The following is a 27,668-nucleotide window of genomic DNA, read 5'->3' on the forward strand; positions in this document are numbered from 1 at the left end:
GATATTAGGGTGGTGGATCATTCTCAGACCTGCAGTGACCCTAATGTGGTGGTGTTGTGTTAGTGTATTGTGCTGGATCAGACACAGCAGTGCTGCTGGAGTTTTTAAACACTGTCCACTCACTGTCCACTCTATTAGACACTCCTACCATGTTGGTCCACCTTGTAGATGTAAAGTCAGAGACGATAGCTCATCTGTTGCTGCACAGTTTGTGTTGGTCATCCTCTAACCTTTCATCAGTGGTCACTGGACGCGGCCCACAGGACGCTGTTGGCTGGATATTTTTGGTTGGTGGGCTATTCTCAGTCCAGCAGTGACACTGAGGTGTTTAAAAACTCCAGCAGCACTGCTGTCTGATCATCTTGTCTCTTTTTCACATCTTATGGCTCAAATAGGCCCATCACCCGATTTACTGATCACTGGATTTATGCAGATCAAACGATGATGCCCCCGTGCATTTTTATGAGAAGACTTAACAGGATATTTAAAATGTATGGCATGTATTTGTGATACGTGTATTTGACAAAATATGTTCTGTGATATTCACAGATACTTTTATTTCTCAGCATGACCAACAGAGTGGGTGAATACAACAACTACTGAAAACACCTCTTTTTAGAGCTGATGTGAATAATGGGTTGGAATGATGTGGTCAGAAGAAAACAAGCTTCCCAGTATGACTAATGTTACAATGCGCCTTTGAAAGCAGGGATATACATTTTTTTTTATCTGGGCCGGAGAGTCTGACTGTGACAGCAAGTGACTCTTTCCTCATCAAGTCTGTATTAGTCATTACTTAGCCATGTTAAATGAATGATGAGTACAGTTCTATTTTTCACTGTTTTTCACTGAAAAGGGTTTATCTTGTAAAGACGTCGAAGGCAGCAGTGAAGCTGAACATCTTTCAAATGTCCTATCTGGCTCATAAATGAACGAAAAGGAACAAAGCAAACAGCCTCCACTCTGGTTTGTTTAATACCGCACGTGCGTTCATATCACCTGTTGATGACATACATACAACACAAATGACATCATAATCTCATAAATAAAATTCTACTTAAAATAACCAGTCATTCCATATGTAAATTCATATTTTGGACACTATAAGTCCAAAAGTCTGTAGATACATGCTCATCCAACATTTCTTCTGTAATCAAGAGTATTAATATAAGTTTGTTTTCCCTGCGGTAACACCTTCTACTTTTCTGGGAGTAGACACTAGATGTTGAAACACATTGCTGTGAGGATTTGATTGCATGGAGCTGCAAGAGCTTTAGTGAGGTCAGACACTATTGTTGGTTGATTATTGTTGGTTCTGGATCATACCCACCACTCCAACTCATCCCAAAGGTATTGGATGTAATTACAACACTCCAAAGAATGCAGCTCCACTACTCTACAGGCCAGTGCTGGGGGGGCTTTAAGCCCTTCTAGCTGATGTTTGGCTTTGAGCCGCTCCAGAGCATCCTATTGTATTAGTCAGTCTTTCCATGGAGATTATAGAAGCTGATCACCTGCGTCAGCAACGGGTGCACCTTAAAGTAGATGAATTCACTAATTAGAGGGAGTGTCTGGATACTTTTTGACATGCAGTGTAATCATGAGGAAATGAGTCAATGCTTTACTCATGTTACTGTTAGTCATCATGATTTAGTTACTAATTCCTTTTTTGTGTTTACTTTCATTCTGATTTGTTGGTGACCACATCTGTAGCGCTTTGCTGTTGTTCATGCATCTCATTGTAAAGCTTTAGTATTTATTTACTTACCTAAAAAAAGATGAAGGCGCCTAACAAATTTTACTTTCTGTGATGATGCTGGATGTACTAAGACGTAGTACTGCAGTTGTACAAGTCTCTCAGTATTTAAAGGGCTTATATCATGGAAAACTGTTTTTTTTTCTCTCTTTTTTGAAATAAAATATTTTGATGTAATTTGTAAACAATGGGCCTAATTCAGCAGCATTTTCCGAAGATTTTCCTAAATTTGTTCTGGAGAAAGGTCCACATCAGATTAGTGACGTGTTTTTGAACCTCAGAATTTTTCACACATTTGTGCTCTTGGGTGTTCATACATTCTTTTCACACCTAACAACAAATCCCAAACACCGGCGAATGTATTTGAGAATCTTCGTGAAAACGAAGTGGGGTTTTAAGAAGAAGTTTCTTCTTAAGAATGGTGAGTGAGGCCCACTGTTAACATCTCAAAGTGTACCGTTCATTCCCAAGTCCATACAGTCCCTGGAAATAGGGGGAATTGAGTGGCAAAAACAGTCTGGTCAGAATGAATTGGTCTTTCATGCGATGTCAGAAGAACCAACAATTTCCATACATCCGCCAGTTCAGCCTAGCACTGCCTTTTCACAGTGAAGTTTCAGCCTAGACTGCTTTTTGAATGAAGCCCTGTACAGGCAGCCAATCGGAACAGAGGTCATATAGATATATCACTCTTAAACAGTGGGTTGCCCTTGTCCACTCAATCATTACAAATGTAAAAAGAATTTGTAGGAATAATTCACATCAGATGTTTATCTACATTTTCCTTGGGTTTTATTTTATCCTCTTATGACGTTTGTGTAGGTATACATAACAAGGAGGTAATGATTGCATTTTTACCATTTTCTAACCTTTAAGACTGGTATATGTGAATGTTCTCTGCTCTGATTGGCTGCCTGGTATCGTGCCTCGTTCAAAAAGCAGCACAGGCGGAAACACTCCTTATATCTTCAGTGTGAGAGGGCGGGGCTAAAATGCTGTGTATTTAAATGAGTTGGCGATTTGTGACATCACGAAAACAGTGAATTCAGAACAGTCTGTTTTAGAGGCTTAGTTTCCAAAATGTACTATATTGATCGGCAGGTGAACAGTACATCTCAAAAATGTATCAATGTTTACATCTCACTTAAAGACAATTCAGTACAATGTAACCTCACACTGTCCATCCATATATGGCTTCTGGCTTCTGGGTGAACGTTTTGTAGTCCAGAACCTTTTCAGGACTCCATCAGTGAAAGCTGATCAGGTCGCAGACAGCACGATCTCAACGGCGGAAGGAACGGCGGAGCGTCTGTGCCATTACGGCATTTTGGGCACGCCGTGTATTTTTAGCGCTTCCGGTGCCGGAATCAGCGTCACTCTCTCTGTTTAACACTTCGACAACAGAGCGGTTTCTGTCTACTGTCTTTTGTCCTTTTAGCTCCACTCGCTATGAAGACATATACTTAGACATATTACTACAACCACAGCTCAGCCCGAGTATAAACAGGATTTAATGTAAACTCGTCTTTCGACACACTGGTGTCAATTTTCAAGAGATGTCGGAGTGAGTGGGCGGGGCTGCCGCAGCCAATAAGGAACGCCGTGGCCGCTACTCGCTCGGGCTCAGCTGCAGCAGCCAATCAGAAGCGGCACTCGTTGTAGTCGACCAGCTGCAGCAGCCAATCAGGTGCGTCGCATCGTCCCGCAGCTGAGCGGTGAGTCATCGGAGCTGCCGGAGAAGCAGCACTTGTTGAATGAGCTCTCTGTCATTCGGCGGCTGTTTGGCGGTGCAGAAACACGAAGAGCGGGTTCATCCTTAAAGAACATGAACTGAGGGTCTGCTGGACAAACCTGCAGCTGTACAACGATTCATCACCCACCGCTACGGCGTCAGGTAAGCGGCGCTGCGCGGTCCATATTGGCCTCACTGGTCACTGAATTGAAGAGAAAGTGGCCTCATCAAAAGGCTTTTCAGCTGACCACAGTGTCTGGATAACTCTGGAAGTAGGCAGAGCAGCAGGATTCATACAATGTATGCCTTCATTTTTCCATACGTGTTTAATTTTTCTGATTTTTTTTCCACACATATTTCATTTTTCATTTGATTCTGTTGTTTGTCCGTTTCATTTATTGCTTATTCGACTTGCTGTTCCACCTTAAATGTACCGCAGATCTACTCTGCGCCTGTAGCAGCAGAACGAAACTGCTACACCATTTGAGATGAAACAGAAAGTCGATAAGAAGCCAATTTCGGTCTCGTTGTTTCCTTCCATTACGTTGTTTTGTTTGTTTTTTTTTCCATACGTCTTTAATACGGAATCGTATTCGTGTCAAAGTTTAATTCTGCGATTATTGCTATTATTGATATTATTGTTTTTCCCACGTCGTTGTTCATGTTGATAATGATGGACTGCATTACTACGTGTGTTCTCACCTGTTCACTCAGCAGAGACCAAAGTACAGCAACAAGCTTGTGTTTTTGTTTTTGTTACTAATTCACCTCGGAACATGTGTGTTGTTGTGGATTCCAACACGTGACCTTAATTACATTCTTAATAAGTGTTCTTTGCGAGCACAGCCAAGCCAAATTTGCCTGACTGCAGAGCAGAGCAGAGCAGTGTCATCCCCACATGTCACATCAGTGACTACCTCATTTATGCACAGTTGTGGTCTTGCTCACTCATTATCCATCATTATTAGCCTGACTAATAGTCCGGTTGGGGTGGACGATATGGCAAAAATACAATATGGTACTTTTGTGACATTTCATTTGCTGAGGTTTGATACATTTGAACAGTCAAAAAGCAGTTATGTTTTTACAAAATGGCATCACAAACTATGAGTACAATGATTACTATTAACAATGTCTCATACTGTGCAAATGCAGTTAAACAGGACTAATTGTTCCCTCTTTTAATGCAGGTAGTCAGTGTTTCTTAAGTACTGACGCATTTTGTCACTGTCAGAACAAAACCTCATATCTTTAAATTAGTAACTACAAGAAAAGGAAAAATCACTAACATCACTAATTTGGTCTATTCATCATGAAACTCACACAATGTAAAGGGCAGCTGGCCTTTTCAAATTCCGTAAAAAAAAGTAATAAATGACAAAACTGGAGGTTTATCTGACGGCACATTTTGACGTAATGTGATGTAATTCATCACAACGTGATAAAATATTCTCAGATTACTCCCCACTGTTGTCAGGTTGCAGCAAGCACTCAAGTATTTGTTTGCATCACACGACTCATGCCTGCAGTTTTGTTTATCTGCCAATTTGTGCCTTTGTCCACGGCTGATTTCTCTGTTATTTACTAACAGTGATAGGAGTTCAGTGGCCACAAAGCTTTTGATGCTTGCTGTGCTTGTTAATTTTTATACTATGTTTCAAGATGTAGATGCCAGCCACCCACGTTGTGGTCTGGCATGCACTTTGTCTGTGTGAGAATGCCACACAACCTAAGAGACCTTCCCTGAGGACTACATAGATGATTGCATCTTGGCATTTGGCCTGGCATGTCAAAAGCTAGCCTGCCGTGTTTATATTTTTGTTAACCTTTCTGTATTACTTTCAGAAGGCTGTGCAGGAAGTTGTGGCATAGCGACTAGTCATTTCAGCAGTAGACTTCAACTGCAGTGTGTGCGCTCTCACACCAAGCTATTTAATGACCTCTTTTTTCACGGATGAGCCGCGCTCAGCCGGCTTGTCAGGTTCTCTTTCTCTATGGTCAGGGTTTGGGTGTGGTGTTAACCAGCTGTTGCAACTGCAGCTGTACACAGGACCCCTCCTGTTTCAGTAAAACCAGACCGTGTGTGGTTCACAGGTCCAAAGCACTTCCTCAGGCCTTTGTAAGAATGATGCTGAATCTTTATCTTCTTTCTGCGTCTTTAACAGATGGTTGAGATAAGACACGTGTGAACAGACACTGTTTAGAGTGTTAGTTATCTGATTTTAGTGTTCTCTCAAAATCTCACTCTCTCCTGCTGTGGGGTGATTTTTGGTCTTGTGTACATTATGTCATGTCAGTATCCACTGTGTTTAATGACTCAGTGTGTTTGTTTTGCCACCAGGACAAGTGTTTTTGATGTCTGCACGGCGACTGTCACTTTGGCCATGTTTGCACGCTGCCCTGAGCTATGGGGTCTTCTTCCTGACGACGCTGCCAGACATAACCGCAGGTTTGGGCCCCCATGACTCATTTTGAACATAAATGGCACCTCAGTTAAAGACGATAAATCCACGATTGAATGAAAATCTTTGTTTTTCTCAGCTATGATTCAGCATTCTGTTTGTAACCTTCTGTTTTCATTTTTTTCTGATTAATATATATTTACAGCTCATTTTGTGACACATACAAGTAGATACCACCTATGTTTTCTTATCAGAAAGTTTACACCACACAAGGGTAAATGTCTGATAGTTAACTCTGCTTATTTCTTCTCATTCCTCTGGGTCTTTTAGGTCAAAACTGCTCTTACCCGATTATGCCAGAGCACGTCGGCTTCTCCTGCAAGCCCTCGCCGTGCAGAGGGTTCCCTCCAAGGAGCTACATCTACTACTTCTGTGAGCCGGGCTACGCCCTGCAAAAAGTCCACCGCTCCAGGTGCCACAAAGGGCACTGGAGCCCCGGTGTGCCCTTATGTGTGGCTAACTCAGGTAAGAGCACCTGTGATTAAAGTTTCCTTGCACGACCAAGCAGTATCTTGGTATCATTGGGAAAGCAGGCTTCAGACTGACTTTCTAGAGCGTCAGCCCCGACGTCGCTGTCGGAACAGAACTTCGTAAAACACACCCTAACTTAGAATGAAAGTTCATGTAAAACCATTACTTTTGGTCTGTTCTTCATGACATTCTCACACAATGTGAAGGGCAGCTGTTGTTTTCAAATTATGTAAAAAAAGTAATAAACACCAAAAATGGAGATACATGGTTTTCCACAAAGGGCCGGTGTGAGCGTTTTCTTTTCAAACAAGCAAGAGTTCTAAACAACCTGATTCTACCTGTTTAATCAGTTAATCTGGGTCTTCAAACAGTCAATCACATGCTCTTCTGCTTTGCTGTGCCGGCCCTTTACGAATGATATTTGACATTCTTGATTCACAGCCTGGTTTGCGTTTGATAACAGAGGGTTATATGTGAATGAAAGCAAATGACCCTAGCAAACACAATCCTATTTCCTTTTTGCTTTGGTGAAGTTATAGTTCCACATTCTCATAGAGGAAGCATTCTATAGGCAAGACCTGCACAAGCAGAAACGCTAAAGTGATTGACCTACATCAGCTTTATAAGGCATAAGAGCGAAGTGCAAACCAGCTAGGCTCTTCTCTCACAGAGAATACACTTGCTTCCTCTTTCAAACTAAGCCACATAGAGGCAGGAAACCAACAGTGTGAACGGGAAGTGAGCGAAGTCACCATACTAACCAATACTTCTTGTTCTGTGAGGCATTTAAAGCCCTCGGAAAACTACTGCGTCATATAATTCAAAGGCTATAATCATCCGCTTTTGCAGACACTTTTCCTAAAGTTATGTTAACTTCCTGCCTTGATGACAATTATAGTCCAAATATAGCACAGAATCAGGGTCCGGCCACCAATGATGCTTCTTAGATTAGGGCATACTTTGTGTGTGGAATAAATGGCACAACTGTAAAATGTAGAGATAGAAGTAATGCCATTTTCTGCTGATATTTGGCTGGAAGCCGTGCCAGCAGAAAATGCTGGATCAGATATTGAAGGGAAAGAAATAATTAATCTGATTTTACAATATGGGTAACAGATCTTGTCTGAAATGCCACACGTTCACATTGTGTGATATCATACTGAGCATGATGGTCTACTTTTAGATGCTCATCTTAAAGGACCCTTTAAGATCCTGTATTTTTGTATTTCAGTTTTTCCTGTGGTCCACTTATAATGTTACGTTTACGTGACCATTTCCACCTTCTTTATCCCCATAGAACTAAACTTGTTTCTACTACTGTTATTACTTTAATACTGACATATGTAAATGAGCTCTGCTTTGATTGGCTGTACTGTATTGTGCCTCATTCAAAAAGCAGTTTAAGGTGAAACACTGCTTTTCAGTGGGAGTGGGCCGTGCTATACTGCTGAAGGCTGAATAGATGGATACATGTTGATGTGTTAGTTTTCTTGGCACCACAAAACCAGTCATTTTGAAACTGATTTAGTTTCTATATATGACCTATATGGACTGGGGAGTGAACAGTGTATTTTAAACCTTTAACAGTGTTTACATCCTACAGCAAACGTTTTTATTTAAAAACATGTGGCCCTTTAAGTGAAGTGCTTAAATTAAAAATAGTGCATTTTAAAGCTCAGTAGTTTTTAAAGAAGAAATATCAGATCAGTATCAGTATTGGCCAATACTCCAGGTTTCAATATTGATATTAGAAAGAAAAAGTGGAATTGTTTTAGCTCTGAACTCATATTCTGCTCTTCTTACAGCAGGGCATGCTAAAAATGAAGACAGAGTGACCAATTCCATTCCAAGTGTGGCTACGACTGCTGTTGGAGTGTCCATATTCCTTCTCACCACCACGGCCTGCATGGTTGTCAAGTCCCGACTGTACCCCTGCCAGTCCCAAAGGTATGCTGCCTTTGCTAAGTTACTTTACAGTGACAGTACCAGTCAGCCAAGACATGTTTGGTGTCTAAAGTTTCCTTCTTTGATTTTGTGCTGCAGCTACGAGGCTAATGTAGCTAATAAGTAATGGAAGCTTATATGTGGTTTCTGACACTGTGTGCTATTTACAAAAACATCTGCCATTGTCTACTAATCTGCTGCTACTAATTTTAGCCAAACAGTGTAGTTTTGTCTGTTTTTATATTAACAGTATACAGATACCGTGTCTGAAACCACATAAGCAAGGCTGTTTGAGATTACTTATAAACTCGACACAGTTCGGGAGTACGTGTGTGACGCTTGAGGGATGTAGTTTGCATGATTTCTAAAATTAACATTTGTGAATGATTTTTTCGTTGAACTATTCTTTTTTTCTCAGTCAATAATTAAGCAAACTGGCTGCTTATTTATAAAATACACTAATAATTCATCATTTGTGCTCAGTGTAGTCACGTTTTCCTCTCTTTCAGTAGGCGATCCTCTGATCAGCTGGACTTGGTGGTGGACGGTTTGCCCGTGTCTCTGCCAACCTATGAGGAGGCAGTGTATGGCAGTTGGGGACAGCGCCTACCACCCTTACGGGGACCCACTCAACTCCTGCTGGCCTCGTCTGAACACAGCCCCTTATCGTCCCTCATTCAGCCAGAGTCCAGTCAGTGTGCAGATGCGTCCAATCGGAGCACCGAGGCGCCGCCACCGCCTTATGAGGAGGTGCCGCTGCGGGCTGCGGATGAAGGCAACGAGGGAGAAGCGAGGGCTTCGCACATTGCACTTTCTGTGGAAAAGGACAACTAACTGACGGGCTTGTCAGCTCACCTTCAGCCTACTGATTGTCAGTCCCCTTGCACTAGAATGCCAGTGGTTTGTGCCTATCAGCCTAGGTTCACCCTCAGCTTCAAAAGATTTTTGAGTAATTGAAGTTTGTAACTTTTTTCTTGATCTTAATGAAATCGTGGAGCTGAGAGGGTGAAGATATTTAGCAAAATAGTGACAGTGTTTGCATGATGGCTGTTTTTTTTATATACATATATATCTATATATATATATATAAAAGTTTTTTTTTTTTTTAAGTGATGTGCACAGCGATGTTGATTGTGTCGATGTTTTCAGTAGAGCTGAAGACGTTCATTGTTGACCTCAGTGAGGAGACTTGACCACAGTGGTCTTATGGACTTATTTAATAACAGGCATATTAGGGGACTATGACTTTCTGCTGTATGACTGCAAATGCAGCTGTAAACGATCATTATTCTACAGGTGACACTGGAATTTGGGATTTAAATCCCATAAATGCACATATTAGTCAAAAAAATTGCCTTGCCCACTTGAGACCCTGTAGCCTGGGTGCTGATTTGTGATCACTTGGGATGTTTCTGCCCCAACAGACCTGCGACAAGCTTTTACTTTGCACCAAACCTCCCTTGGATCTCTCTCTTTAAATCCCTTCACTCTTATCATTTCAGGTTTGCCGAGACATTTAAGGCTTTTGTTTAACAGGTGGATTATTGTAAATAGCATTACAGTTGTATAAACTCATGCCTTCCACCCAAATCCTTTCTATCTGTTCCCTGATGCTGGTTAATAGGAGGATGGAGTGAGCGTAAACTTGAAGCACACTTACTGTTAAGGACATTCTAATTTTTCCCTTTTCTCTTTAACTGAAAACATTAATCTATAATATATAGATCTAATCTATGATATGTTGCGATTAAATTTACATTTTTTTAAATTGTATATAACATTTCTCAAGATATATATATATCTATACATAAATATAAAAGTATTAATGGTAAAATTGCTAAACCTTTTTGAACTGAATGTTATTAAATCTGTAATTTTTAAACTGATCTGAGTGCCTTGATTAATACATTTTAATGGTTTGTCTTTTTCTCCTCAAGCTTTTAAGCTTTACAAATGAATAAACCTTTTTGTAAAGGACAGAAGGAGTTGGCAAAAGCAAAAGAGAGTTGAGTTCTGTGGGAACATGAGCATACAGGCTTATAATGGAAGAGGATGGAGATACAATCACACCAGTGTGACAAGCCAGGCCAGTTGACCTTCAGTTTAAAGGGAACCCTACCTGTAAAGACTTGTATGCTTTAAAACAGTGTACATGTCCAATACTATTACAGTATGACATATGACCTGTTAAAAAAACACATTACAAATAGGTGAAATTCCTCTACTATTAGGCCACCATTGGCCACAGTGATGTCATATGGTTGCAGTGGAGTCAATCCTATGGAAAATAAAAAACAGTAATATTAAAAATAAAATCAAAACAGTTTTTCCTCTTGAATGATGCTATGCTCTAGCCAAAGTTGGAAAGGCTGAATGCTGGCCTATATTAAATGAGATACTTTGCTCACTGTTCCTCACCCAGTGGACAAGAGAGAGAGCAGTCATTTGATGTGGCAACCTGCTAGTAAAATGATTGTCTTTTTTTTAAATAATATTAAATAATAAAAAGTATTTTGCTTGGTTTATAAAATTGATTTAAATGGTATTGGACATGTCCATCATACTGGGGCCTTTGTATATATGTCTTAACAGTCAGGGTTCCTTTCTATAAACACTTTGGCCACGTTTATTAATGCAGTGGAAGAGTTCACATCAAAAAAGAAAGTTAGGGGATAGGGTCATGTCCAGAGGAATATTTCATATTTTTTTTTAACCATTTTCCATCTCTAGTGAGACTTCCATACAGTCTGTCATTTAGGCTTGTTCTTCAGAAGATACAGTTTTCAGTACAAAGTGATTAATTTAGCACCAAGTTCACAGAAAGCCTTCAAAAGGGTTTCCAATGACACAGCTCTCATGAATACATTTAAACCGTTTTTATTGTATTTCTGTTAACACAGTGAATACAAGACATGGTTGAAAAACTTGGAAAAACTGAAGACATACTAGGTTTTTAGATAGAAATGCAAGAAAAGTGTAAAAGCAAGGCAAGTCTAACAGTGTCTACTGTCTAACAATGTAGCATTTAGGCTCTTCAACCTGGATCTTCAATAGGGGAAGGAAAAAAAAAAAATAAAAAATAGGGAAATCTTTGAATCTTCATTTCTTTTTACCACACCCCTCCCAAAACAAACGCATGACACTGAGAACAAACCCATGAAGTAACATTTACCAAACGTGAGAACTAATTCTGTATTATTACAATCTGATCCATTAGATCAAGATCCGATGCTCTGATTAAATATGAAAAAATGATTAAATGTAAATCCTTCCCCTAATGTTCTTAAGAATTACACTAACTTAGGACTCCTCCATACGTGAGGTTCTAGCAACACAACAGCTACAGTAAAAGCACATATACTTCAAAATGCTAAGAGATAAGGCTCAATTATTAAGCTTATCTTTCAAAAGACAGAAAAGGAAAACAAAGATACAAGAGAAACTGAACATTAGATTCTGTAGTTCAACAAACAAACAAAAAAAAGACAATTGGTATATTCACTTATGTTGTATATGCAAAAGTATATAAAAAGCTATTATAAAAAGATGCCACTGATAAAGGAGAGTATTTGTTGCGTTTTTTGTCTATGGCATTGCTCAGTAATGTGTAAGTAAATTACAAAAGCTGTTTAAAGTAAGGCTCAAATATTAACCTAGATCACCAATTTCATTTCAGATGGACCAACCACAAAAATGTTTGTAGTCACAAAAGCACAGCAAAGCTGAGGCTGCCTAACAATGCTGCTAAAGTTTCATAAAGTGATGAAATGTGGTGGGATATTACGCTAAGGCTCATACAACACCAGTGTGAAAAGCCAGGCCAGTTGACCTTCATTTCAAGAAACGCTTTGGCCATGTTCACTAATGCAACAGAAGAGTTCACATAAAAAAAGCAGAAGACAGTGGTTGTCCAGAGCAAGATTGTTTAATCTTTTACCATTTTCATCTCTAGTGAGACTGAGGTCTGTGTTGTGTGAAGTAGGTTTGAGTAGGTTGTCTGTTAGGAAGGTACAAGGTTTTATACTTATCGGCCAGCTCTTTCTGAGTTTGAGGCGCAAGAACACAGTGGAAGATGTTTAGGAAGAAGTCCCCCTCGACACAAAATCTGATATTACAACCCATGATCAAGGTAAGGAGCCTTATGAAAGTCTGGTCAGATCACTCTGGTCACTCAACTGGGCCCTGGCTAACCACTCTGCTGTTTCTCAGTCTTTAGTTGGAGACAAGAAATGGGCAAGGATTTCTTCTTTCAGGTCACTTGTACACTTATTTTCAAAGTAGCTTTAACTCACTGGTGATGGATAACGGGGTTTTCTTGAACTGCATTTTGATCATTCTTATTATCTGTGCTGCAGACTTCTGGTTTGATTCTCATGCACAAGTGTTACATCACTTTGAATGTTCGGTGTTCACATCAGGGCAGAAAAGGCATGGTCAGGTCTGTGAATTCATAATAGAAAGACAGCCAAACAGGGTCACCCATAAAGCCAAGCACCATAGTTGTGGTTTAAAATGATCCACTTTTTCTTCCTCAGGTGAGGGATGAAATAGTCCCAGATATTTGAGCCCTTAAATCAGGTTTTTGCGATGTGAAAGGGTCCCTCATCAGAGCTGTTGGGAACAAAAGTATGGAAAGTATTCAGTCAAATATGCAGCATTTATAAATAAATGTCTTTGATCAAATACAAACAAGAGCTGTGCAATGAATTTTGTTAATTGTTATCAACATATTGACTTTTGCAATGTTGTTACTGCAAAAGACTGCAAATATGCAAATAAACCACCTAATCACTCCACCTATTTCATTGTGTTGTGACCATCCTGATTGAGTGTTAAATATACTGCAAAGCATATTGCAGTTGCAATATCTGACAACATAAAAGGCATTACAGTATAAACTAATGCTTATCCTGCATTATGTATCTTCCATATGGTATCAGATGAGGTGGATGTCAAACAGTAGGAATTTATCTGAAAGTGCTTACAGCTGGTTTGAAAGATCATTTGCACTTGTATGTGGCAAACAGTGCCCTCTAGTATGTACCTGATGTATTGCCAAGGGCCTGCGTCCCTCCCAGCACTGGGTCCCGGTCTGTCAGGAGCTGACTTCTTTTCCAAGGTGGAGGGTCGATCTCCTCTGATTCTGTAACCAGCAGGCCCGTCTGTTCCAAAACACACACATATCAAACACTGAGCCTACAGACATCCATCTCTTGCTTATATTGCCAAGTGTCCTTTGCGCTACTGTCAAAAATAGCATGTAGTTCTTTCCTTACCAGGGAAGCATGGCTGAGCAGAAGCTCCTCCTCTAAGGGGCTGTCTTTATGTCTCTTCTCCCGGTTGGTGGTTAAAGAAGGCAAGTCGTCATCTTCCTCCAGGCCTCTGTATAAGCACAGGGCAGGTCAATGCACAATGTTTCTCCAGTTTAACATAACTGACCATCCAGGTCTGAGTTTAAATAATAAATTACAGCTCACTATAATCAGTGGGAGCATGCACCATTTCAAAACCTTACCTTTTCCTAGAAGGTGTGGTTAGCACGTCTGCAGATGATGACTCTGCCTCAGGGAACTGGGGCAGGAAGGTGAGCTGGAAGTCATCATCCATAGAGATATACGGAGCAAGCATGTCCAGATCCATCTCATCCAAGTCCTGCAAGATCATATCATAAGCCTTTCAGTTTCTTTTTGTCTCCAGCTATGAAACCAGGATCCTGCTAACTTTACTGATGCTAGTAATTGACAAAACAGGCTACCTCTGTCAGTCCTTTCTGAGCAGTGCTCTCCTCAGGCTTGAGGGCGAAAAACTTCTCGACATCACCGGTGTCCATGGGCAACTCCTCGACTGAGCCCTGAGGGGCAGATCAACAAGCAATAATTAAAAAGGGAAGATTTTGTCATTACTCAGTCATTGAGATGTAAACAAGGTAATTCAGAATGGCTTGGTGTGAAATGACTGATAATGAAATCAACTCAGATTGATTTAGACAAGTACAGCCATTTTAGTTATTTCCTAAAACTACCAGTGAACCTACACGTGTCAGCTGAGTTTTATATGCAAATGTTGAAAATGGTAAAATGGAAAGAGGTTTCAGTCATTAAATGCTTCAAAATCAATGGTTCTCATCACCACCACTGTAAACAATTCTAAACTCAGTTTCTCCAGAAGACAGCATTTCAAATTAAATTACTCCGAAACAAACACTTTCTTTACATCTCAACCATTTAATTATGTAAAAATCTTGAGCAAATAACAGAATTCCCCTTTAAAAGACCTTTTTTTTTTTTTTTAAAAGAGAAAGCAAGACAAGTGACACAATTAAGAATATACAACTCACGGGTGAGCCAGGAGAAGGGCTGTCGAATATGGGTGAGAGAAGCTGGCGGAGCTTGGGGGTGCAAAGGTCCTTAGGACATTCGGGGACACTATCAGGGCTAGATGGTGGGCAAAAAGACAAGTCCATGTGCTCTGCATGGAGAGAAAAAAGCAAAAACAAACAGACAAAAAAGTAAGAAAGGCTTTTTATGTAACCCAAGCGTAGTTGATAAACCATGACTGGGTTTAAGGTTCACACAAGACTTCTGTAGTTACACCCAAAAAGTTAATATTGCTAACAACATGTGAAAGTCCAACAGTTAAAAAGCTGCAAATTACATAAACTTATCTTAGAATTTAATATTATTTTGTTAATTAATTGCATCTAAACAAATGTGACACATTTAAGTTGGCACTTGGCTATGACACTGATCAGTAATATGAAAGTAAATTACAAAAGCTGTTTAAAGTAAGGCTTAATCAAAATCACCAATTTCTTTTCGGAGAGACCAACCACGAAAATGTCTGCAGTCACAAAAGTTGTGGGTTAATGGTTTAAAGCCCTTAAATCAGGCACAGTTAAGTTGGCATTTTTAATAGGATTTTAATTACAGAAATTTTAAAAACTACATAGCATACTGCCACTATTCTGCTCCCTTACTCTTATTAGAGGGGGTGTTCTGGCCTTTGGAAAGCCTAAGTGTCCTGCTTGGCTCATTATCAAACAGAACTTGAGAACCTATCCGGACTACTGGGGTGAAATGACAATTCCATTCATACTTTAGGTGTTATTGCGTGATTAGAACTCAAAGGAGGGTGTGTTAATGCGCCACCTGTCAGGGGTATGATGGTATCTCCAGCAGCTGGTGCCAGCTGTAGCAGATCCTCAGGGTTGTCCTTCAGCTTGTTGAAGAGATCAGAGCTGCTGCTGCTACTCAGCTCATCCTCAGAGTCCTCCACCTCCATCACAGTCAGATTCAGCCTGTCTGGCTTCACGTCATTACGAGTCTGCTCTACAGAGAACACAGTGTCTGCATGCTCCACTCCGCTAGAAGAAAAATCAACAGATATTTAAACCTTAACTCAATACATAGAGGAGTTCACCAGTTAGCATTTGTGGTTCTTGATCTAGTGAGATGATCTCCCAACAGAGGCCAAGCAAGCAGTTGTGAGGAACATATGGGTGTAACAATGCCTCGTGACTGGGCTGAACAATGTGGGGAAAATTTTTGCAAATTTTCTGATCAATCTTGCAATTACTATCAATTCCTATAAACTGAGATCCAAGGCTACATGTGTGGTCTTCATAGACAAACATCTACCAGGTATCTTATTCTTACATTTAAAAATAAATAAATAAAAGAAAAATATTAATCACATGCACAGCACAGAACACACTGTAAAAGGCAACTGTCAACATAAAAGCAAAGTCAAATCTTGGATGTTTTAGACAATTTGAAAATCATGGCCGGATATGTTTATGTACAATCATCCTACATTATTAGATATACTATCTGTATACTATCTAATGCAACTGCATTGTCTGAACACAAGTTTGCAAACAACCATCACCAATCAACAATTCACTCCAGCACTCCTTCTGCCTCCCACCTTTAGTGTCATCAGTAAGTTGTGTAACATGATTACAGTCACGATTTTTCTTCATTTGAATTTTGTTCAAAATATTATGAGAATACTGTATCTTGAACTCAGTATCGCAAACAATCATCAAATCACCTCTGGGTTGAGTGTATTGTTATATCCCTAGAAAAAAATGCAATGAGGAAAGGCACAAGTACCTAAGGATGAAGTTGAGGCACACCACAGCCTCTGGCTGGGAAGTCTTTCCATTGTAAAGGACAGTGGCCTGGGTCTCAGACCAGACAAAGCCTCCATTTTTAGCAAGGAAGCGGTACTGGCCGGTGCACACCTGACCTTTGGAGAACACTGTAGGCAAAAAACAAAAAAACAAAAAAAACATTCATACTACCATTCAAGCTCTCAGTATGGTCTATGCTGATTCTCAGATGTAGTAAATGTATCATTGTAAGGGTCACAGTCATTAGCATTCATTGCCAATACATAGACATTGTTACTTACAGATGTGTAAGCTCTTTGTTACATGATCAAAATCCAAGGCATGGAAAAACTCATAGGCTGATCGGCCAACCAGGTCCTCAGGCTGGTATCCAACAAGTTCAGTCACCCTGTGGACACAGATGTTGGTAAAATATAGCTTTGGGCACAACTCTCATAGTCCTCTATAAAAAGATGAGTTCTATATAAAGCTGTAACTTTCAGCATGTGCAAGCATGACTGAGGTGTGTTTTAACCTTTGGGATCACTGTGTGTGTGTATCACACAGATCAAATGTGTTCCAGCACAATTTATAGCACGCCTGTCATGAGCCTCCCTGTTTGAAAAGAGCTGCTAATTGTCTGTCTCCACTTTAACCACAAGAGGGCGATGCTGAGCAGAGACAAGGGCACATGACAATGCATGTATTTCCATCCTAGGTTATAACTTTTTTGCCTGACTAATGAAAGAATCATACAGCCACCCATTTACCTAAACACTAGCATGGCAGATCTTTTATGAAAGAATTCATGAGATTGAACAGAATGAAAATCCTAAGTAAATAAATTAAAAATTAACATAATAGTATTAAAGAATCTCATTCATCTTCTTAAACCCCTTCATCCAGCTAGGGTTGCAGATTTTTAAAAAACCTGAATAATAAAATTCTCTTTCTCTGTTTCATGCTAGCATTTGGCTTTTGAAAAAAGAGCAGCAGCAAAAAATTTATCCTTTACACACAACAGATCTTACTACAATGTTTATTGTGCTGCCTTTAGAAATCATTCAGATGAAACACTAGTGGCAAATTTGGTAAATCGTCAGCTGCCTCACAATAACACACAGTGGCCATGTTCCATGAGGAAAAACATGGCTTCTGCACGTAGGCTTAGCATAGTTATTCTTAGTGCGGAGCATGTGTACAGTGCACGCACGCGCACGCGCACACCCACACACAGCCTTGCCAAGGGGTGAACTGAGTGCGTTCCTTCAGACAAACTCAGTTGACCTTCCAAACAAGGCGTACTCGTATCCAGGAATCTTACTCACTGCGTATAGGCACAGTTCATACCGCAGCACGGATTTCTCCAGCACCATTCACATGTACTTTTATGCATTGATCCAACAGGAATTAATCCTGAAGGAACTAAGCGTGAAGCAATGAACTAAGTTACACTTACTGGGAAATTTTTGGGAGGATTCATGTGCGAACAGAAGCCAGTACATTACATAAGGAAAAACCTCCCCCTTCCCTATATTCCTTTGAAAAAAATCTGGGTCAACTTAAAGGAAAATTCCATCGATTTCACAATGTCTGTACAACTGAGTGTTTGAGATGTAAACCAAGTCATTCAAAGTGGTTTGATGTGAAATGCCCTATTCTAGAGATACTTATCCAGTAAGATTTGTCCACAGGGGTGGTGATAGGAACCAGAAGTCTGAAGTATTTAACAGCTCTAAAAGCTCTCTCACAGAAAGTTATTACATGAAATGGTTACAAATGTGTTGCATAACACCTGAGTCATTGTTTCATGATATTTCTGAGATAAGGTTTTGGCCTAAAATGTATATTTTTTAAGAGCTCTTTATGGCGGGAGGTATATGGAAGGAGTTACAAAAACGAGCAGGTTCAATCACTGGATCGTTATAGGAAAGGCATATTCAATTCTTCACCACAATCTTTAAAATCTGGGACTTTGTTTTGTTTTTGTGGGATATGCGACAGACCTTTTTTCAGGACTATAGAGTAAAACATGGAACAGGTGGTCACTAGAGGAGTGCTTCAGAAACAAAGGAGACATTGGTCATTTGTGTTGAGGACGTCACATCACATGGCAAAGGAACTTCAAGTAATTTTTAAAATGTGAATGTGTACACCCCAGTAAAGTGCCATTTGATGGCAGTTGGCATGAAGCATGTCCTAAACACATAACGTCGGTAACGTTGCAGGTTTTGAATGTGAAAACTCAAAATGTTCTCACCGGCCGTCACACTGTGTGAAGCTCATGTCCATGTTGTGGCGGGAGAGGAAGGTGCTGCTGTCCAGTGGGAACTCTACACAGCCTGGGTGGGGGATGGGCTCACAGAGCAGAGTCAGGTAGCTCCCAATAGGGGACGAACTCTCCAGTTCACTGCTAAAGGTCTGCATGTGACCTGTGCAGTGAAGCACCTGAGAATTTGAAAGGAACAGGGGGAAAAAAAGAAAAAAAAACATGGTCATTAAAATTTAATGAAACAAAACACACTATCAGAGTGACTAAAACTCAAAGCAATTCCGTGAAATATTACATATAAGCATTTCAATTAGTTCTGACTTGGTTCTGACTTGATCATCACAACTGACCCCACAAACATGGACAACTTAAGCCCTTCTAACTTGACAAATCAAGACAAAGGAACATAGGTAGTCCTTCTTTGTCAGGTCAGCTGGAATCATTTGATCGTAATCAGTTGTAATGACGCTGCTGCAATCAGCATATCAAGTGTTCTGGAACATCGATGCTATCAAGACACTCAGTTAATATTGTACTGAGCCAGCATGTGACTACCTTCCAAGTGGCGGACTTGATGTTCACTGTTCTTCCTCGGTTGGTGAGGGTGCTCTTCATTCGAAGGAAGAAGTTGCGCTCAATAAACCTTTCTGTCTTCTTCTTACAAAGTCCTGTACAAGACAAAACACACGTAAATGAAGCCGTTCAACTAGTAATGGATGAAATAAGTGGGTTGTGGCAGGCTGCATTACACTATACAAGCATAACTTTACCTGACTTAGTGGTGAGGAGATCTCTCAGCTCCTCTTGATCACAAGGGTGAACAAAGTCATACACACTCTGTCCAAGCAGCTCCAGCTAGAAAATGAAAGATCAGTAAATAGTCAGAAACAGTCAGGAAGCCCTAATTTTTACAAGACAAGTCAAAGGGTATGCTTAATCTGTGAGTAATTGTTGTCTGTCATTACAACACCACCAACCAACTTTTTAGTCCTTCATAGCAACAGATACGATCAGTCTGTTTATAGTTCAGATTATCGCAGATGGGCTTGGCATGAATGTAGGCCACGCTCTTGGATTTCACATCCTATCACGTTCTACCACAAATCTTACAGTGACATGCAAAAGTCTGGGGACCCCGGTCAAAATTTCTTTTACTGCGAGTAGATGAGCAAGTAAAAGATGGCCTGATTCCAAAAGGCATAAAGATGGTACATTTCTTTAATATTTCAAGCAAGATTACTTTTTCTCCTTCCATCTTTTCTGTTATTTTAAAATTTATTTAAAAGCCAGAAGCAAATGTTTGGGGACTGATAGTCAGTACTTAGTAACACCCCCTTTGGCAAGCATCACAGCATGCAAACGCTTTTTGTAGCCAGCTAAGAGTCTTTTAGTTCTTGTTTGGTTGATTTTCACCCACTCTGCCTTACAAAAGACGTCTAATTCTGTGTGATTCTCAGGCCGCTTTGCATGCACTGCTCTTTTGAGGTCTATCCAAAGATTTTCTAGGTCGGGGGGGCTGTGGGGTGCGTCTAGGATTATTATCTTGCTGTAGAAGCCATCCTCTTTTCATCTTCAGTTTTTTAAAAGACGGAATAATGCTTGCTTCCAGTATTTGCTAGTATTTAGATGATCCATTCTTCCCTCTACCAGTAAAAAGTTTCCTGTACCACTGGCTGCAACATAAGCCAAAAACACCATCGATCCAGCCGTGAGCTTAAAACTTGGAGGTGTTCTTTTCATGAAATTCTGCAAACTTTTTTTTCCAAAAATATCTTCTCATTGCAGCCAAAAAGTTCTATTCTAACCTTGTCAGTCCACAGGATATGTTTCCAAAATGCATCAGGCTTGTTTAGATGTTCCTGTGCAAACCTCTGATGCTGAATTTTGCAGTGAGCACGCAGGAATTTTTTTCTTCTGACGGCTCTTCCATGAAGGTCATATTTATGCAGAGGTCACTGCATAGCAGAACAGTACATCACCACTCTAGAGTCTGCTAGATCTTTCTGAAAGTCTTTAGCAGTCAAACAAGGGTTTTGATCTGCCTTTCTAGTAATTCTATGAGCAGTTCTTTTGGAAAGCTTTCGTGGTCTTCCAACCTCAAGTTTCTGTTAACTGCCATTTCGTAATTACATTATGAACTGAAGAAACCGCCATGTGAAAACGCTTTGCTATTTTCTCATAGCTTTCTCCAGCTTTGTGGGAAGTCAGAGTACTTATAAAGAATTGAAATTTGCATCACCTGGCCTTTCCCAAGAATTATGCATAAGCTATAGCCCTAACAAGCTAATTAAGGTCTGAGATCTTCGTAAAAGAAGATCTCAGCTCAAATCTCTTGGGTTGCCCAAACTTCTGCATGGTGCTCCTTCACTTTTTTCACACTCTAAACTTGTACAAAACAAAAATAATATATTAATCTTGCTTAAAATGTTGACAAGAATGTTCCCTCTTTAACTTTCTACTCATTACCTTGCGTGTCCCTGTAAGCAGGAGATCCACTGTAATGACTAATGTGTCACTCTAGCTGTCACATTCACTTTACTCTGAAGGCCAGTTAATTTCATTCAATACATCCTTTTGGACAGCAGCAGGGTTGCAGCCAAACCTCTTTACAAAATGTCCTTGCCTCAGAGAGCTGACGATGTGATCTCAGTGAAGCCTGGGAAGTATTCCAAGCCTCTTTGCACGCAAAGTAATGTGATCCATTCAAGGCACAGAAGGGCAGGCCTCATGCTGCCTCTGTGTTTACTTTATGTATTTATATAAGTGGGATAACAAACAGCTCTAATTTCAGCACTACTACCATACATTGCTCCCTATACAGAATACATTACATTGAGGAGAGAGCTGCCACTTTAAGGCCTGCTCTAACCTGTGTGATGCCGATGTACTTGCTGACATTGTCAGAGAGAAAGATCATGTCTCCTTCTTCAGTCATCACCAGAACGAAACCAGCCAGCGCCTGCTGGTAGAATGCATCTGTAGGATCCTCCTCTTCCTCAGTGCCTGGCTCCACCTTGGTTGTTGCTGCAGAAAGTGACAGAAACCAAAGATCAACACTAAAGTTAAGACTGCTAATTTAATTTTTTTAAAATGGTAGAATCACTAGATATAATTCCACAACACTTCTCAGCGCCATCTTGTGGACCAAAAGAATGGGCCTTAATTTATTAACAAATTTTCACTTAAACTATCAGTGTGGTACATTGCATTCTCCAAACCCCTATTAATTGTTAGCCCCTTCATTATAGATTACTGCTCTGCCCTGGTCCCTTAAAACAATATCATGGTTTAAAGGTGAGCATGTTTAGGAGCTTACTGGAGCGGAGGAGCTGACGCATGCGCAGGTAGCTGAGGGTCACTCTCATGATGGCAGCTTTGTCCAAGTGGGATGTGACACGCCTTGCAAGCGGCAAGGAATGGGCAAGCTCGTAAAACACCTCCGTCTCCTGACTTCTTCTACAGCGGGCCGCATCACGCGAGCGCAGCTTCCGCATGTCCGAGTTCGGCCTGCCAGGGAAAGGGACAGATTAAACATAGACAAGACAAAAAGTTAGGACCAAGAGGTTATTTACTAGAACACAATACAGTTACAGACCTGGGGGTACTTCACAAAGCAGGGTGTGTCTGGTCAACAGATAACTAAGGCCCAAAGTGAAGCCTGCCCAATCTGACTTTTTATACTGGATACCTTTCAGTTTTGTGAACTAACAGAATGAAATTATTTAGTATTCCAAATTATTTAAAATTACTTTCAAGTCAAAACTGTAACATTTTGTTCACAAAAATAAGCAGCCAGCTTACAACCATTTAAGTGCCACAGACCCAGTCCAACCCATCCCCAAGGGAAGAGTTTTCTTCTAGCTCATTCTCCACAGCAGGAGCAGAAATAAAGAAAATAAGCAAAATACCACACAAGCACTAAGCCACAACCACTTTTACTACACGTTTTTCTGTTTCAGTGGACACAATGCTAGAGCTTGACTGAATGAAATGAAAGAAGGCCAAATAACTTACTGAGGAAAACAACTCCCTTTAACTCCTGCCTCCCCTCCCCCACATGCCTCAAGTACTCTGGTGGGACTCTGTGTCCTTCACGTCAGAGCCCATCCTCCAGCCTTCTTGTTCAACTCTGACCCAAACAACCCACCCTGGAATTCAAGCTCAACTTTAAAAAGGTCCCAAGGCTCAATACAGACCCTTTTAAGGAATTTTCCTTTTATGATGAATATGTATTTGGGGCTGAAGTAACTTTTCCAAATAGATACATATTCCAATGAGAGGAAACACTGAGAATTTACTGTCTAGTCATATTTCACCAAATGTGCCAGCATTAATGTCTAGCAGGTCAGCCATATGCACAACATGTTTCCATTTGCTGCCAGGAAGCCTCACGTTTTAGGCGGTGTGCAAACCACAGCCAAAACTAAAACAAGTCCAAAGGGGAACAAGTTTTACATAATGATCTACAGATGAATCTCTCTTCATTCTGAGCGTCATGAAGAATCTGACATCTGACATTTCTGAGTTGTGAACTTTTTTTCAGTGACCTTTAGACTACTTGGTGTGCTAGGAATCGGGAGATGTCGTAGGACTTGTGAAAAAGACCATGATGATACAAACTCGTGTATAGTTCATTTGCACTGACTTGCCATAAACCTACAAAGCAAAGCAACATTAAACCATTAAATGCCCCTCAAGCTTGACCAAACAAGCATTACAAAATTCCAGAAGCCAGCAGCCCAGAGGTCACTTGTCACAGGAGGGGCTCAAAACTACCCCATCACCCATCTTGGAGAAGTATAAGCCTACAAAAGTAAACCAAATACCATTAGATTCAAGTGTGATTTAAATAGGAGTCAAATTTGCTGGCTCCTTCTTCTATCAAAACAAAAAACAAACACATCAGTTATATTCTCTGTCAACTGACCTGATAAGGAGCGAACCTCCACACACGAGCACTACACAACCTTTTACACAAACGTGTTTATTTTCTTCTTGGTTTTACTGGTTACAGCACTCAGTCTCATCTTTAAGGACTTGACATCCAGTTTTAGAATGTTTAGAAATACTGCAATCCACTTATCCATTTATCATATAATTAGAGTACAACAACAACAACAACAACAACAACAACAACAACAACAACAAAAATTATTACATTAAATCAGAACAGGAGACTGGAAACAGAAGCCCAAAGAACAGTTCAAATGCATTAAGCTCGCCTGCTCACTAGTTCCCCTTTCATTTAATTCCCAAACAGGAACTGCAGGAACTGCAGAACCAGCAGCAAAGGTCTCAGCTCTGGGCTTAATAATTAAGATTACAGTAGATGGAAAGACTCATTAACAGGGGAAGAATCCCAAACCAAAAGTAACACTCCAACACACCACAAGATGCCACAAGTCATGAGTGGTTAACTGGCCAAGAAAACCAGAACAATCAGATAAAGGAAAGGAACAGACTAAACAAAGTTTAACAGACGTCACCAGCGAGTTGGTGAAATGCACTGAGGAAAAAACAAAAAAAACCAAAACAAAAAAAACAAAAAAAACAATTTGATTAACAATAAGGCTGAGTTAATCATTTTAGCTTAATCAAGTCTACACTTCCCAGCAGAGTTGCCGATGTTCAAACAACCTACTTTTGTTATTACAAACCAAAACTTTGCCTGCCAACTGCTGCAGTTCCTGTGTGATCTCTTGTGTACAGATCTTACTGAGAGGGTTCATAAACAAAATTTCACAAGACCTCATTTTGTGCACGGAAAGAATATGTTGTGCCCATATCAATGGATTACACAAGCAAATATTACATGCTACAGCTAAAGCCAGAAGACATGCACAAAACATCGCTGCGATTACAACATCACTTGGCAACGTATTCAAATCCCCAGGAACATACTAGAAGTTTCAACTACACATCATTTGCCATTAGGTGACCAAAAAACAACCAATGAACACTGATGAGAAGCATCTGATTTTAGCTAAGATGCTCACAAACCACAGTAAATAGTTTAGTGATTTATTACATCGCAGAGGCCAACATTTCAATAATGATTAACTAACAGTGTATTGCGCTGCCCCAACTGGGATCCTCAGCATAAAAGTTAACAGCATTCTGAAATAGTTCAGGACGTACAGGGAGCTGACTGAGGGGATACAGACGACTACAAATTAAAGTAGGTCAAACCCCTTTGACCTAGTCCTCTGCGAAACTAAGCAAGGCTCAAGCAACCACAAGGGAGAGTGGAGGAGGAAAAAAGATTTTACGAGACCATTTACACAGTTAATCAGCAGTATTTTAAAAAACTACTAAAATTAACTACAGAACAACAGAGCTGCAAACTACAGAGCTGTGAAGGCCTTCACTTCACTCAAATAATAACAGTTCTGTCAACACAAAATGTTCAGACATATAAAAGCAAATACCATAAAATGATATGAACTACCATGCACATTTCATAAGATACAGAACTGGATTTGGAGAGAAATGTGGATTTCTTTTCTGAACGTTGCCAGCAGGGGGGGGGAGAAAATATGGGAAAGAGGGGAAAAAAATGTCCTCAAATTGTTTTGCCAATATGGAGACTAACAGAGCCAAAACAGATGCAAAAGTAAAGGCTTCAAATAGGTTAAAAAGTAAAGGGGGCCAAATCAGTGAAAAACTAAAGAGCCAAGTAAAAAGGGGGAAAACAAGGGTGAAAAAGAGCAAAAATGTGAAAAACAAATTGATTCAAACAGACGAAAAACAAGAGGCACCAAAATGGGTAGAAACTATTTTATATATATATATATATATATATATATATATATATATATATATATATATATATATATATAAATAAATAATAATAAATAAATAAATAAAAGGACAAACTAAAAGGATTCAAATTGGTGAAAAATAATGGATTCAAGCAGGTGATGGACTCAAGGGTTAAAATGAGTGAAAAGCTAAAAGGGACCATATCAATGAAAATACTGGTGGAGAAAAAGAATAAAGGGCTCAAAGGGAAATCAAAAGGATTCAAATAAGTGACAAACAAATGGGCCAAAGGGGTTAAAAACTACAGAGGATAAAAACTAAAACAGCTGAAAGCCTAAAGAATTCAAACATACGAAAAAATAAATGATTCAAATAAGTGAAAAACTGAAGGGCCCGAGCATATAGGTGAAAAACTGAATGACTCATGTAGGTGAAAAAGCGAGGAACTGCTGTCTTTAGAGCTCAGTTGTTCACGTGCCCAGTAAGCTCGCGCAGGGGGAGCGGCCACAGTTTAGGAACACGGTGTCCAAAGCCTTCATCTGGCAGCCCGCTCTGCTGTGCGTTTCCCTCTGTGGGAGAGAATAATCTCCACAAACAGTCAAGACTCAATCTGCGTCTCGTGCCCGATTGTTCTCTGTATACACACTCATTTGCGCTGAACACTTCTTGGACCCGAGCCCCATGTCGTGCAAAGGTTGACGGGCTGGATTGCGCGCGTGTGTGTGTGTGTGTGTGTGTGTGTGGGGGTGGGGGTGTGAGAGGTTCAACTAAGTTCGTGTTTGCAGCCAGAAGTCCGCTCCGCTCTGCGCATAACAAAAAAATCGCAGCGGTGTGTATCAAAGAACACAATGTACTCTGGCACAGTTTCGCTACTGGATCATACAGAGGGGCCGGATCTCAACCAGTGACGATCAGACGAGACACACACACACACACACACACACAAAAGACAAAATGAAAGCGAAGCATGGCATCTATCAACATGCTCAAACATTTGTGACCCTCATTTTTGCTCAGTTTCCGTTAAATGCTCAATTTAGCTGTTCTCATCGTAACAAAAAGAAACTCATAACAGTGCAGAACGAAGAAAGATAACTAATCAAATTCGCTGTTCAAATGGTTAAAACAACTACACGTCGTATTCAAGCAGCGCATTTCAGCACTTTATTCCTTCTGAAAAGGCTGAAAGACGAGGCGGCCGAGGCCCTGCTGGTGGGGGCGGTGGGCTCTTAAACGCTGCCCGAACTCAAAAGCTAACAGCACGGCTAAGCTAGCTTCAGCCGCCCCTTCCATGGTGTACACGGTCTCCTCCGAAGACAGGCCTCCTCCTCACTGCAGCTTTGTCTTATACTTTGCATGAAATAATCATTTACTCTATTTTTAGCCTTATACCGACAACAATAAGCAAGAAAAACAATTCTGCGAAAATACACTTAAATAAGCTGTGAAGTCTGGACCTGGTTCTCCTGCGTCAGATCAAAAGACAAATACACAGAATAAGTCTGAGCTAAACGGTTCACTGTAAGACTGAGGAAGACGGAATAACTAAGTTAGCCTGTTAGCTGCAGGGAGCTAACGTTATGTCTTTTAATACCATTGCGCATTTCCTCTCTCCATCGTTTCAAATGAGCACATTTAACGCAATTCTGCAATGAACTGCAAGCTCGAGTTCTCACCTTTTAGGCACAGAGTCCATCCTAAACCTCTTTATTGTCGCCGTTTCAGCCGTCTGTGTTTTCGCAAATTCTGCGAGCGGTACGTAGCCGTTAGCTCCAGCTGGGTCTGAGAGGACTTCGCCTTCGAGTTGTTTATGTCGATCGCTGGAGGAGGCGTGTAAGGAGACTGCATACGCTTAGGACGGATATCAAAATAAAAGTCAGACAGCGAAAAGAAAAATCAACGCAGGATTTCCGAATAGAACGACGCATACAAATTGACAGTATTTCAATAACATTTATTTAAAAGCTGGTATGTAGGAAATACGCTGGGCAATAAATTCATTATAAATACGTTTACATGAATAGGAATGTAATAAAACATTGTACATTGTCATGTTATTTACTGTAAATATTCAAAGTATTTTCATGTTGTGATGGTTTTAACCATAAACACATTTTAAAGACTTTTCCAATTCCATATTGTATGGTGTGAGTCAT

The 27,668-nt window shown here is 40.3% G+C and overlaps 2 protein-coding genes across 4 annotated transcripts; one reads left to right on the top strand and one right to left on the bottom strand.

Annotated features, from left to right (window-relative positions):
• Window positions 1–3,469: 3,469 nt before the first annotated feature.
• zgc:152863 (uncharacterized protein LOC562658 homolog) lies at window positions 3,470–10,251 on the top strand. Of its 3 annotated transcripts, none has more exons than XM_036561954.1 (5): window positions 3,470–3,650; window positions 5,830–5,937; window positions 6,221–6,415; window positions 8,227–8,368; window positions 8,875–10,251. In XM_036561954.1, exons 2-5 carry the CDS (start codon window positions 5,844–5,846, stop codon window positions 9,197–9,199), a joined length of 756 nt encoding a protein of 251 aa, XP_036417847.1. In that variant the 5' UTR covers window positions 3,470–3,650; window positions 5,830–5,843; the 3' UTR covers window positions 9,200–10,251. The 3 variants fall into 3 exon arrangements, with proteins under 3 accessions (XP_036417847.1, XP_036417854.1, XP_036417861.1); XM_036561961.1 differs by having other exon boundaries at window positions 8,878–10,251; XM_036561968.1 differs by having other exon boundaries at window positions 8,230–8,368.
• Window positions 10,252–11,226: 975 nt separating this feature from the next.
• hif1al (hypoxia inducible factor 1 subunit alpha, like) lies at window positions 11,227–27,330 on the bottom strand. Its single transcript, XM_036561943.1, has 15 exons — window positions 27,189–27,330; window positions 22,067–22,257; window positions 21,620–21,774; window positions 19,521–19,605; window positions 19,306–19,418; window positions 18,739–18,926; window positions 16,781–16,887; window positions 16,480–16,627; window positions 15,514–15,728; window positions 14,703–14,833; window positions 14,121–14,216; window positions 13,881–14,017; window positions 13,642–13,747; window positions 13,410–13,527; window positions 11,227–12,976 (listed from the first exon to the last, which is right to left on the bottom strand). Exons 1-15 carry the CDS (start codon window positions 27,206–27,208, stop codon window positions 12,897–12,899), a joined length of 1,890 nt encoding a protein of 629 aa, XP_036417836.1. The 5' UTR covers window positions 27,209–27,330; the 3' UTR covers window positions 11,227–12,896.
• Between the last annotated feature and the right edge of the window lie 338 nt (window positions 27,331–27,668).

This window comes from Colossoma macropomum, unplaced genomic scaffold (genome assembly GCF_904425465.1).
Source record: "Colossoma macropomum unplaced genomic scaffold, Colossoma_macropomum, whole genome shotgun sequence".
Lineage (NCBI taxonomy): Eukaryota > Metazoa > Chordata > Actinopteri > Characiformes > Serrasalmidae > Colossoma > Colossoma macropomum.

Bases quoted from the DNA above. Each gene is read 5' to 3' on its own strand.
- zgc:152863 (XM_036561954.1), top strand. From the start codon at position 5,844: ATGTCTGCACGGCGACTGTCACTTTGGCCATGTTTGCACGCTGCCCTG. The intron at 5,938-6,220 runs GTTTGGGCCCCC...TGGGTCTTTTAG, and splicing joins GCTGCCAGACATAACCGCAG to GTCAAAACTGCTCTTACCCG. The intron at 8,369-8,874 runs GTATGCTGCCTT...CCTCTCTTTCAG, and splicing joins TACCCCTGCCAGTCCCAAAG to TAGGCGATCCTCTGATCAGC.
- hif1al (XM_036561943.1), bottom strand. From the start codon at position 27,208: ATGGACTCTGTGCCTAAAAG. The intron at 18,927-19,305 runs GTAGTCACATGC...TCAAATTCTCAG, and splicing joins TCAAGTCCGCCACTTGGAAG to GTGCTTCACTGCACAGGTCA. The intron at 16,628-16,780 runs GTAAGTAACAAT...TTTTGCCTACAG, and splicing joins AACAAAGAGCTTACACATCT to TGTTCTCCAAAGGTCAGGTG.